Source organism: Arachis hypogaea, chromosome 14 (genome assembly GCF_003086295.3).
Source record: "Arachis hypogaea cultivar Tifrunner chromosome 14, arahy.Tifrunner.gnm2.J5K5, whole genome shotgun sequence".
NCBI lineage: Eukaryota > Viridiplantae > Streptophyta > Magnoliopsida > Fabales > Fabaceae > Arachis > Arachis hypogaea.
The window spans coordinates 129,019,269-129,033,004 of record NC_092049.1 but is presented as its reverse complement, the minus strand read 5'-3'; the positions used below and the strand labels follow the sequence as shown (position 1 = coordinate 129,033,004).

General features: G+C 29.6%; 1 protein-coding gene across 2 annotated transcripts; it reads left to right on the top strand.

Moving 5' to 3' along the window:
* The first annotated feature begins 10,138 nt into the window (after window positions 1-10,138).
* LOC112744108 (uncharacterized) lies at window positions 10,139-12,893 on the top strand. 2 transcript variants are annotated; one of them, XM_025793611.3, is made up of 4 exons: window positions 10,139-10,822; window positions 10,894-10,995; window positions 11,074-11,222; window positions 12,714-12,893. In XM_025793611.3, the coding sequence occupies exons 1-3, from the start codon at window positions 10,506-10,508 to the stop codon at window positions 11,084-11,086; spliced, it is 432 nt and encodes a 143-aa protein (XP_025649396.1). In that variant the 5' UTR covers window positions 10,139-10,505; the 3' UTR covers window positions 11,087-11,222; window positions 12,714-12,893. The 2 variants fall into 2 exon arrangements, with proteins under 2 accessions (XP_025649396.1, XP_025649395.1); XM_025793610.3 differs by having other exon boundaries at window positions 10,148-10,822; window positions 12,700-12,893.
* The last annotated feature ends 843 nt before the right edge of the window (window positions 12,894-13,736 follow it).

Genomic DNA, 13,736 nt, shown 5'->3' with positions numbered 1-13,736 from the left:
GCATTGCAAAATGAGGATTCTTATTGGAAAGATAAGTTTAGAGTCAAATGGCTCAAATTCGGTGATCAGAATACAACTTTCTTCCATCAGAAATTTAGAAATCGAACCCAAAAAAATAGAATTTGGCAACTAACTGGCAGTGATGGTGAAATGGCTACTTCAAATGTTGGTATTGGTTCTGTGGCTGAATCTTATTTCAAGGACATCTTTTCCTCCACTTGTCATGAGAACCCTGAACCTCTATTTACTGATTTTGAACCTAAGGTTACAGCTCACATGAACCGTAGGCTTCAAAGACCAGTGACTATGGAGGAAGTGAAACGTGTAACATTTAGCATTCATCCTCAAAGTGCTCCAGGAGACGATGGTATGACAGCAAAATTTTTTCAAAGCTTCTGAAATATACTTAGTGGTGATGTATTTCGAGTAGTTAAGAGCTTCTTTTCAGGGGGCAGAATTTTGAAGGGTTTTAACCACACTCAGATCTGTCTTATTTCCAAGATTTCTGATGCTAAAGATATGACTCAGGTAAGACCAATAAGCCTATCTTCAGTCTTTTACAAAATTATCTCCAAAGTATTTGTACATAGACTTCAGGGTATGATGAATAGATTAATTAGCCCTACACAGAGTGCTTTTATTAAAGGCAGATTAATCTATGATAATATCTTAATTGCTCATGAGTGTATGCATTACTTGAAGAACAAAAAAAGGGGGACTCGAAAATGAAATGGCGCTAAAATTAGATATGAGTAAGGCATATGATAGGGTGGAATGGCACTTTCTTTGGTTTATATTGGAGAAGATTGGTTTTGACTCCCAGTGGATCATGTGGATTCGAGAATTAGTGAAAACTGTTTCTTATTCTATTATTATGGAAGGACAACCTTATAGTTTTTTCAAACCAAATAGAGGTATTCAACAAGGAGATCATCTATCTCCCTATCTTTTTCTTTTCTGTGCAGAAGGTTTCTCCTTCTTGCTACACAAGGCAGAACAAAACAGACTAATTCAGGGTCTTCAGATATATAGGCGATGTCCCAAGGTCAACCACCTCCTCTTTGCTGATGATTCCATCTTATTCTGTAAGGCTAATCCTGAAGCATGTTCAAATATCCTTGCATTTATTGAATTCTTATGAAAGCATCAGTGGCCAGAGGGTAAATCTTAATAAATCTGCTGTATTCTTTAGCCACAACACTCCCTCCACTACTCGTACACTACTGGCTAACTCTATGAATATTAATCATATTAGGGCTCAGAATAAATACCTTGGTTTGCCTTCTACAGTCTCTAAATCAAAAAGGGCTTATTTTAGTATGATCAAAGAAAAGGTTCGGAAAAGAATCTAAGGGTGGAAGCGCAATCTTCTATCGTCAGGTGGTAGACACGTATTGCTTAAAGTAGTGGGAGAAGCTATTCTTATTTATACATTGTCTTGCTTCAAGTTGTCTGATGGTTTAATTTCGGAAATTCACTCTCTACTTTCTCAGTTTTAGTGGGGACAAAAAGGTTCTGAAAGGCGGATGACTTGGATTAGCTGGGACACTATGACTCACTCACGAAAAGAAGGAGACCTTGGATTTAAAGATCTCAGAATCCAAAATCTGGCGCTTTTAGGCAAACAGTTTTGGCGACTCGTAATACAGCCTACTTCTTTATTATCCAAAATCTTAAGAGGTAAATACTTTAGCAATGGTAATGCTATAACAGCAGAAAATGGAGTCTTACCTTCTTGGGGATGGAGGAGCATACTGGAAGGCCGAAAGATTGTTGAAAAAGGTCTTAATTGGGCTGTGGGTACTAGAGAGAATATCCGAACTTTTGAGGATCCTTGGCTGCCTCCTCCGTATCCTTTAATGATTTCTGACATGCCAAAGAGACATGCTATTTCTGAGTTGGTTCCAAGAGTTAAAGATCTAATTACTGAAGATAGGAATTGGAATCAGAATCTCATTCAAGAATTATTTTACCAAGACGTTGCAAACAGGATTTTGTCAGTTAAAATTCAGTAGAGTAGGGACAAATTGCAATGAGATTTGAACAAATTCAAGCAATATGATACAGCTTCAAGTTATAGAATTGGCTATTTATTTTACCATCCGCCTCTGGAGCTTTGCCCTAATTATATGCAGCAGAAAAAGCCGTAGATTGATCTATGGAAGTTGAACTTGCCTCACAAAATTAAGCTATTTATCTGGAAAGCTCTCCATGGCTGGCTTCCAGTGCTTGCTCAGATTCATCACCGCATCCCATCTATATCACCAATATGCCCCTGCTGTCATGAAGCAACCGAAACAGTGACTCATTGTTTGATCGATTGCTCTAGAATTAAAGATGTATGTTCTCAGAGTTATCTTCGTGATTGTTTTCCCCCTCAGAATCCTAACGACTTTTGGATATGGTGGACTGCATCAACAGAGATGCTTAACCCATTGAAGAATGCTGATCATAATCCTCAATTGCTTGCCATCATTTGCTGGAACTGCAGAAAAGCTCGCAACCAGTTGATTTTTGAAGGTTCTACTTCAATGCCGTCTGCCATTCTAGCAAGCTCTGTCAAGTTGCTCTGTGAAATTCAAAGAACTCCCAGTTTAGGTCGTCATCTTCATGAGGCAAGCTCTTAGTTGCATTCAATTTGATTTATCATTCTTTCTTCTTTAAGATTTTTCTTTGTTTTTCGACCACACACCGTTAGATGAATATCTTCAGTGTAGTGTTTTTGGAAAATTCCTACCTTTTATTATGTTGTCCTGCTTTTGGACATCTTTGTATTTCATTTTTCAATAATTTATAAAATATAACCTACTATCTTTGAAAAAAAATGGTCCAAAAAATGTAACAGTTGCATATCCACACTACACTTTCTTTGTGAATTTCCACAAATTTTTTTTTCTTAAATCTAGACTATTTGTATTTTTTTTATACTAAATCTGCTTGGTTACAAACAATAAAATAGTCATATTCCAAAGAATACACTGAAATAGGTGAAAAGCTTCCTATATTATAATTAGAGGAGTGCTAGGGGCCAGCAGATTTTGTGAGTTGTAGCCATCAATTAGCCATCAATAGTGTACTTAATGGTGTGAGATTTCATCTAATGGTGGAGAATCATTCATTTTTATTTTGCTAGATAAGTACTGGCTAAATTTTAACAAATCTGCTGGCCCCTAGACTTTTCTGTGTGGTTTTAGAATTGAGATTCCTACCAAACAATTTTTTATTGATTTCTTCTAGTTCATAGTATCAAACACTTTGATTATTTATACAGTAGTTAAAAAAATCGAATCAAGAATTAATTACAAAATTGTTTATCCAAGTATGCTTTTAAATAATTAAATATTATAAATGCTTTTTTATTGTACTCGATATTGTGTAAAAAATAAAAAAAAGGTTGATAAACACTAATAAATTAAAGAGTTCTGCTAGAGAACTAATTAGAATCCAACTAATTTCTACCAACTCTCTAATAAACTGAATCTCGAAACCCGTCTTAACAAAGATAAATTAATATATATAGATATTTCTTTTGTTAAGCATTATGATATTTTTTTTTTCATATTAAATAGATGTTTTTTAATGTATTTTCGAAATTTTTGTATCACAGATGTGGAAAAAGAAGTTTTTTATAATTTTTAATTAGGTTTACTTAATCAGTTTTTAATTATTTAAATTTTTAATTTAAAAATTTATAATTAATTATTAATAATTATAATAAATTGAATTGTTTAATTCTTGACTGATTACACACTTAGTTACCGATACTTTTCCTAAATTAAAATATATATGCAGTAGGTAAATGGTGATGTAATCTTTGATCATAGTCATAGGTATTTACTATTAATGAAATAAATTAAGAAAAATTCAATCCGTGAGTGGACAATTGGATAAAAGACAAAACAAAATACTAAGAGTTAGCAATTTGAGGCAACATAAAATGCAGTAATAGATGCAACCCTAATTTAAATTGAGACAAACTCAAAGAGAAAGGAAAATAAAAGAAAGGGTTAAAAAAGTTCATAAAAAAAGGAGATTAAAAAAATTAAAAAAAAAAAGAAAAAAAAAGAAAGTTGGATTACCTGTGGTCTAAGGAAGCCACCAGTTAAGGTCTTTGTGGAACAGTATAATCTTGCTCAATACTATACCTGGCACCAAATTGTTACTCATTTTTATTATTTCATATTTAACTAAAGAATGAGCCCGTGGGATGCACAAAAATAAATAATTTGAACTTAATGATACAATAATTTATGATTATTTTTCAGAAAAACTAAATTAAAAAAAGAATGTTTTGTCATAATAATATATGAATGCTCCTATTTTAAATCAAATTTGCATTCATGAAAATACTAATCAAAATTTTAACAGAATTATATGAACAATGTCATGTGTCACCATAAAATCTTATAGATTTGGGTATTATAAAATGAAAACACACTAATTGCTTTTCATCCCTTACTGAATGTACTATTCCTATACTTGGTAGGAAAAAAAAAAGAAATTACACTAAAAATCTGCATAGATAAATGCAACATAACACATTGGTTCATTATGTCTTTCCATCCTGAAGATACATACATCATTTTCATTACCATTGTACCTCGTGCATATGGAAGGGAAAAACCGCATGTGACCCTTGCAATGATGACATTAAAAATTCATAAATGAATACATATATGAGAAATCCGATATTTAGTTAATAACTTTTATTTAAATATCAGACAAATTTGCGAATTCTCTATATGGTAATTAATTAGAGAAATTAGATTTTGTTAGTGACAAATAATGAACAACTGAGAGCCATGAGTAAAATAATATTATAGTTAAGAAAGATATACAATAATTAAATATTAGAGTAAGATTAGAAAAAGTGTGAAAAAAATCATAATTTTACAAGCTACATAATGAAGGATTATATAGGTTATAATTTGATTTCAGTTTTAGTATAATAGTATCACTATCAATATGAATTTACAATGCAATATTGTTGCAGAATAATGTATGATATTATAAGAATTGAAGAAATAGGAATAACCAAGTTTATAAATGTACTGTGTTATATATACCTTTCATAGAAATTACGTTGTACTTAATGTGATTTCTTAGAGTAATCAAAGCTTCTCTATTCCTATTCTTTAGATTAACCATTCATTTTTAGAAAATTAAACCATTATTCATGTATCAAATTTCTAATGTCAAAGATATTAGTCTATAATTTCTATGTAAAATAGCATTACTGACACAAATACATAATTAACAATAGATTTCATTCAATTTAAGATTAAGGGATATCAACTTCCAATCATAATAAAAATTATACCACATAAGTATTCTAATATCACAGTTGGGAGTGTACTCACCCATGACGTTTCTTTGACTTCTTCTTCGCTTGACCACCCTTCGCTACTTTTCTATCACCAGATGATGTAGCATCCTCTGCTCCTGCTTCTTAGAATTTAGCTAAAAACAAACAGAATTATCAGCTAAAAGAGATTAAAATAGCACAATTAAAACATTATATTTCAGAAGAGGAGAAAAATTACATCAGAAGGAACAAGGATATAGTGCGAGAAGAAGAGTGATGGCTCAAAAGATTCTGTAATAACTTTCTGAAAGGAGGAAGAGAAAAAAAAGTTAGAACCAACAATGATATAAAATAGAGACATTTATTCCTCAGAAAGTATAATTTCTAAATTTATTCAGAAAAGAACACCTTGACTACTTTTTTTAGAGAGAAACTAATGATGAACCTTATTTATATAATGATATCAATGAACATAATATTATTTATTATTATTTTTTATAGACATGGCCAAACAGATTTAGAAACTATGATACTGGAAGAACATATGTCGACAAACAACAACATAAGCAATTAAATATAATTAGTTATTACTTAATAGTAAATTCTCAATAGTAGTATATGTATAAACATAGCAGAATAAAACAACTATGAGCAATATTAGAACAGAAAGATCATAATATCAACAAAAGAGACAGAATAAAAAATATTCAATACAGAATAGAAAATATTCAATCACATATTTTCTTGTCAAACACAAAAACTTGAAAATTAAAATAAATAAAATCGTAATATAAAATTCCAAAATTAAAATATTCACATTTTGTAAAACACTATAAAAATAGAATAACACCAAACAAACAGAATAACACAACCGAATAACATCAAACAAACAGAATCCACCACCACCTCAATTATTGAATTTTATAGTATTTTTTAAAATATTCACATTTTGTATATTTTAAAAAATACCCTTTCCAAAAATAGCTTAAATTAAAACCCCCCCCCCTCATGCTGATGGGACTAAAAAAAATGGTAGAAACTTAATTGATGATATTTTCATGTAAAATTAATAATAAAAAAATTATTTAAGGAAATTAAATAAGAAAAGTATTTAAATGGTAAAAATATGCTATGCATATTTAAATAAGAAAATTCAAATTATTTAAGATATTTAAATTAAAATTGAATATTTAAATTTATTTACCTTATGAAGATAAACAAACTAAATTTTTTGTTAAATTCTGAGATAAAACAAATATTTTTTTCTCTCAAAAATAATCTTTAAAACAATTATTTAAGTTATATCAAAGCAAAAAATTTTACATATAACAAATAGCATGACAATCTATTTTATCTATTCTATTATATAAAAATCGGATTTATGCACTTAATGATGGAATTGACGTGACATGCTTCTGAGAGTGTTTTCCGATTTATTTCTTTTAATTTTGTAAAGCAAATCAATTATAATTTATTAATTATATCAATTCATTAATTTAGTTAATTATATTAATTATTTGATTTGATTTGATTGGAACGAGTAAATATCAAATTATTTTAGTAAATAATAAATATGATAACAAAATACATGAATTAATTTAATTAGTTTATTTTTTTTAATGTCATCTATTTATATGAGATCATAATGTGTTTTTTACTCATTCGTTCTCTTTTCTCTCTTTCTCTCTTTCTTTCTCTTGTGTTTAGGGTACAATTTTGTAATTTATTTAATTTTTATTTCTTTTATCACTATTTATACATTTCATTTTTTTTATATTTTTTAAAGATTTTTGTCTATTTTAGTTGCTCATTATTAAGCGTATATTTTTTTCCTTCTAGCTTTTGATTAACAAAAGAGATGTGCCTTTTTTACAGTGTTTTTAAATAATCTTACTATAATTTTGTTTTGTAATATTCTCTTTTATCATGTGTATTTCATGTGTTTAAGAAGTTGACTTAAAGTTATAATGTGATATATAAAATTATAGTATGATTTACCTAATGCTAAAATATTAGGATATTATCGTATATATATTTTTTAATTTATCCATTAAATTCAGTCATATAAGATCTTAAAAATTATGTAATTATGTAATTATTTATTTTTTATATAATTATTGTATTGGTCATTTACATTAGTAAGACTATTTTTATTATTAATATTTATAAATATACTATTATCTTTATAATTAATTGAATCTTCTTATTCGTTTAAGTTTAATTCTATTGAATTAATTATTCGAAGTGTCATCGCTATTTTATTTTTAAAGATTTTTTTCAATATTATTTAACAATTATAATAATATAATAATAGTTAAAAAAGACAGAACAAAAAATTTTTTAATGTGAAAATAGGACAAAAAGAATAAATTTATTTAATAATTTTTTTAGAATATATATATTTTTTCTTTATAGATAAATATTGTAACAAAAACTCTAACAATTATTAAGAATAAATGATCGTTATAAAAATAATGTCAATTTAAATAATATATAAATAAACGATGCCAAACATAATGTACAACTTAAAAAGGTTACTTATGAAAGAATATAGTTTATAACATTTTTACTATTTATTTAAAAAAAATCATAATTACTTAACAATCTTTATTTTTTGAATTCAATATATATATATATATATATATATATATATATATATATGCAATTTTACTCTTATTTTTTTTATAAAATTCTACTTGTGATGCTAATTTTTCTAATGATGTAAATGCGGATAATTATATTTTTATTTTTTGATATAATCGATATATTATTAATAATGAATAGTAATTAACCCCTCATATTTTTAATCAAAATATTTTGACAATAGTTTCTATTTATTGATGTTAATGGTTTGATTATTTCTTTAAAATAAAATGCATTATAATTTTAGGTTATTTCATAATTAACAATAATGCTTGATTATTTCTTTAAAAATAAATTACATTATGATTTTAGGTTATTTCACAATACATAATTAATGTTTATAATACTAAATTACTCTAAATTTTCTATTTTCTATGGTTAGTAGTTAATCCCAAATTGAAAAGATTATATTAAATTGTTAAATATAGTCCAAGTATAATTGAGGTAGTTAATTTAGTTTATTTGTTTATTAATATATTTGATGGAAAGTATGAATGATAAATAAGACAAGAAAATAATTAAAAAAATAAAATGTTAGTAATTACTTAAAAAAAATAAAAAATAGGTTATAGGGTATTATTTTATTTAAATTATTAATAATTAGAAGAATAGAAAATCGATAATTATTTTAAATAGACATTAAATTCAATTTTATGGTACTAATTTATTTGAATTGTTAATAAAATTTTATAATTTTCAGATTTATATCTATTCAATTTATGTATTTTATTTTACTTAACAAAAAATTAAAATGTGTCTTTTTAATTATTTTTTTAGAAAGTATAGTCAAATGAGTTATATCAATTATAATTAATTATCTATAATTAAACTAATTGATTGTGTTAATTTGTAAGATGAATAACACATAATAAATAGTGTGAAATTAATTATAATAGGTTAATAATTAATAAATAAAAAAACTAAAAAAGACTTTTTTTTATTGTCTTTTGATAGCTACATATTTTTATTCGTTCACTTTTTCTTTATCTCTTCCTTTTACATTTGTTTCTTTTAATTTATTGAACCAAATCAAATATACTAATTATTTGTATTAACTAATTAAGTATTTTTTAATGGGCTCTACTAGCTGTGTCCTTAGAGTATAGGCTAAAAACATTATAAAAAAAATATTTTATAAAAATTATTAAAAAATAAATATTTTTAAAATGTGTCATTAAGAGACAAGTTAGCTAAATTATTTTTTAATTTAATGTGTTTGATTCATTTAACTATATTAATTATAACTAATTAATTATATTTAATTTGATTTTATTAGAATAAATAATATTCCATCATTTAATATTTTATTTGATTCATTAAATTATATCAATCATAACTAATCAAATATTTAATTTAATTAGAATAGATATTAAATTATTTAAAATTTTGTTTGATTCATTAAACCACATAAATATTAAATGATTTAGTAAATAATATATAAGGCGATGAAATAAATGAATTCGTTTAATTTAATTTATTATATTATTATATATATATAAAATAAAACGAGTATTAATGATTGAGAAGGTAACGAGTTTATCTTACGTATTAATTAATTGATACTTAAATAAATTATTTAAACTGATCACATATATTTTTTAGTTGCTCTCTTATTAGTACGGTCCAGTAAATAAAACGGGTATTAATCATTGTAGTGAATGAATATTTATTATTTTCAAATAAATTTATTTAATTCATTTAAAAATATTGAAAGATTCTAATTCTATATTGTAAGACCCAGAAATTTTAGAAAACTTTATTATGAGCCAATTTCAAATTTATTTATTTATAGACATTTTATTTTCATAAATTATTTCATTGAAAATAATTAAATCAGGTTTTGATAATAAAAATATAAATTTTACTCAATTTCATTATTAATGAATAATTTTCTATACTTAAATTATAAAATTTAACAGTTATAAAAGAATAGAAATTTTATATGATTTAGTTTTAAATAATTGAGATTTTAGAATTTAATACTTTAATTTTATAAACAAAGAAAATTAATTATATTATTTTTAATTTTAAATTAGAATACCTAATTAAATGCCAATTAGCAAATTGATAATTAAAATAATATTTTTTTTAAAAAAAAGTAATTTTAAAGAATTAAATTATATTTTAAATTTATACATTATACCCATAATTTTATTAAAATTACCTAAACTACCCAAAAATTCCCAAATTGAACCCACTAGCCCTAACCTAACCTAGCCACCTCCTTACCCACCGCCACACCCTCCTTTCCCCAACAACACCCACACACAACAGAACCCACATACCTCAACAGAAAAAAAAAAGAAGAAAAAAATAAAAGAAAAGGAAAGGGAAATCGGAGGGAAGGGGAGAGCCGAGAGGAGAAGAGGGGAGGGAGGCGCACCGGCGTTGCTGGGCCTCGCCGCCGCCATCGCGTCCTCACCGAGCCTTGGAGGGAGACCGCGCCACCACATGCAGCCATCACCGCCGCGCCGCGTCGCTGCTCCGCCGCCGTTCACGCTTCTGTCACTGTCAAAACCGCACGCCGCCGTTGGAAGTATTTTCATCGTCGCCATTAATGGAGCTTGGTGAACAGTGGGAAGACGTGCGAGGAAGGAGAAGCCTTCGCCGTCGCACCTTGTGCTTCCAGTTTCCGTCGTCACCGTGCAGAGTCGCCGCCATCGTCATTATCACGGGTTGCTGCTGCTGCGCATGTGATCATCGCCGCCTCTGGGTCCGTCACCGTCGAGGCTGGTCGCGGGCAGAAGAAGGAGAAGAGACCTCCGTCACCGCCGAGCCAAACGCAGGAGAGAGAAGGAGCCCGCGGGAGAGGAGCTTGTTACCGTCGCTTCTGCCGCCGGAGAATACCTCTGCTGCCACTGAGATCTGTCGCCGGTAAGGTTTTAAGTTGGCTTTTGTTTCCTTTAATTTCCGGGAGCTTAATCATCGTTGTATGTTTGTTTCAGTCGCCGTTGCCGGAGTTCTGGTCGCCGCTGCCGTTCGAGGTGGCTGCCGGAGCTGCCGCCAAACCGGTCCAGCGACCGCCGCTGTTTCATTTTCTTAGTTCGGTAAGTACTTATGTCTCGGGAACCCATGTTAATAATCTGTTATGTTTGGTCATAAACTCCGAGGTTCTGGTAACGTAGGGTCGTGTTTTGAGCGTTGCACGTCGCTTTTAAGTTGCTGTGAGTGCTGCGAAAGTGATCAGGGGGCTGAGTTTGCGGTTGCTATCGGTTTCGGGTTAAGAGAAACGGTTTCGTTGACGCGTTTTGAGTTATGGTTTCGACGAGTCGAGGTAGGGGTTTTCTTAAAATCTATTTTATATTACAGAGTTGTGATAAATAGATATTGATGCAAAGAGATTTACTTTTGTGATTATATTTGTCTTGTGGATGTAATGGATTGTTGGACTGGATTATTGGATGCTTGATTGCTTGAGTGAAGTACGGTTGTTGATAAGAAATGGATTTGGAAAGTTATTTACTTGATTATTATGAAAAGTGGTTTTTTCTTGGTTTGAAGTTAAACCGGTTTGATTTTGAGTCGGTCTAATTTATAAATAATTTAATACTTGAGCTGGTTTGACATTAAAAAGAGTTTTATTGTTGGAATTGGGCTGATTTGAGAATACTTTGATATTGGAATTGGTTAAATTTTGGAAAGTGATTGAGATTTGGAAATGGTTGAGAAAGGATTTGAGAAATGTTTGGATGGGACCCGAAAAGGGTGGCAGTGTCCGAGTTTTAAAGGAAATGCTGCCGAAATTTTATAAAATTGGAAGTTTTATTTGAGGCAATTAATTAAAAAGATTTGTTTTTAAACGTTCTATGTTTGAAGATTGATTTATTTATCAAAGAAAGAATTATGTTTTGAATTAGGACTGTTAATGAATGGGATGGAAAGAAGGATGATGAGGATTGATGAGGATTTTCCTTGAAATATGGTTTTTTAATGAAGTTGGAAATGAGATTTGGATTGATGAATGATTATGATGTTAAGAATGTTGAGATATGATCTTCGAATTATTTATATGGCTTATGAATTTGAAATATCTGAGATACGAGGTTCCCTGGATTAAGTGCCGTGGCTTGCCACCACGTGTACCAGGTTGAAAACTCGATACTCTGTTGACCCTACGATGTAAGTGTGTGACCGGGCACTATATAAATTTCCGGGAATGTTACCCCCATTGAGTAATATTGATTATTTGAGAAAAAGCTATGCATAGACTCTTGGGGATGCACGTCGGGGGACAGTCTAAGTACAATTCAGACTTGTCGGGTTGGCTGGATAACCGACAGATGAGCCTCATCAGCCATAGGACAGGCATACATCATATGCATTTGTATGCTTTGCTTGGGTTTGAACTTGTTTTGGTTTGCCTAATTGCTAAACTGTTCTTAACTGCTACTTGAACTATTTGCTGTAACTGCTACCTACTTGTGCTTTCCTTGTCTGTCTTGCCTGTGTTTGTCCTGGCGTGCTACATTTGAGAATGAACTTGGATGCTGAATTGATGATTGTGTTGTTTGATTGCGTGGTTGATTTCTGATTGAGATTTTTCTTATAAGAAAGGAAAGATTTCGGATTTCTGAAAGATTAAACATTGTTTCTTTGAAAAGGGTTTTGAATGATTTCCTATTGGTTTTAAAGGATTCATAAGGCAAAGATAATCACCGAGCTTGAAAACAGTTTTCTTATTGAATATCTTCTTATGACAACTTTGAAACTCCGTGGTGAGACCGTGTGGTTAGGTTCTCATCCCCTTACAGCTTTACCTTTTCAGGAACCGGATGAAGAAGCATTAAGAAGAGTTATACTGCGTTTAGTTGATATGTTGTATTAATTAGATTATTTTCTTCCCTCGTCTTTGTTATTACAAGTTTGTAAGAGGGATAGGAATTGTATGTTTTATATGTATATTATATTATGAGTTATTATGTAAAAAGTCTTGTATATGAATCTATGCCTGTTTGTATTTTTCTTAAGATAAAGTGTTTATTTCCGGTTTTCAAGGAAATCAGCGATACAGTGTCGAGTCACAGGCTTCTATTTTAGTATTTAGTATGTAAAGTAGTCGTAATACTCCCATCTATCAGAGTAGCGCAGCCGGAAGCGTGACTTCTGATAGTGAGGGTGTTACATTATGGTATCAGAGCGGTCTTTCCTGTAGAGCCTGAAGAATGGACCGATTATACTTCATTGTATACTCTGAGAGTCAGTTATGTAATAGGTTTTGTTTGGATAACGAGAATAGAGCTTTATGCACATGACAGTCTATTGATTAATGCCATTAGTCTTGCATTGCATAATTTCTGGTATTAAGTTTGGCCGGCTTAACACTAGTGAATTATGTTTGTGGAAGCACCAATGGGTTATCATAGACATTATGCGAGTTATAGAAAATGCGAATCGCGGGTTTTGGGAACGTGAGGAGTTAATTTTTGAGGCTATTCGGTTAGGAATCTTGAACTCTGCGAATATCATGTATCTTGTTCCTGTGGTATGCTCTAAGGATTTTCTTTGCGATTCTTTTTTTGAAAAGTGATCGGATTATTTTCCAACCCTGCCCTCCTGTTCACATGCGCTCTTGTTTGATTCTAACTACATATGTCTGCTTAAAATTCTTAGTCTATTTACCTTCTTTATTCAGGCACTTCCTCTTGAGTCATGTATTCTTTCATATACATTTGAATTTGTTTTGATGCAGTATACCTTTTTAAGTTTTTATTCCGAGTCCTTTATAAACAAATTGTGATTTAGTTTTCCTCTTATTTGACGATAATTACAGCCACACTTCAAATCTTAA

Coding starts and splice junctions, on each gene's coding strand:
- LOC112744108 (XM_025793611.3), top strand. CDS start 10,506: ATGGAGCTTGGTGAACAGTGGGAAGACGTGCGAGGAAGGAGAAGCCTT. Junction 10,823..10,893: donor GCCACTGAGATCTGTCGCCG/GTAAGGTTTTAA, acceptor TGTTTGTTTCAG/TCGCCGTTGCCGGAGTTCTG.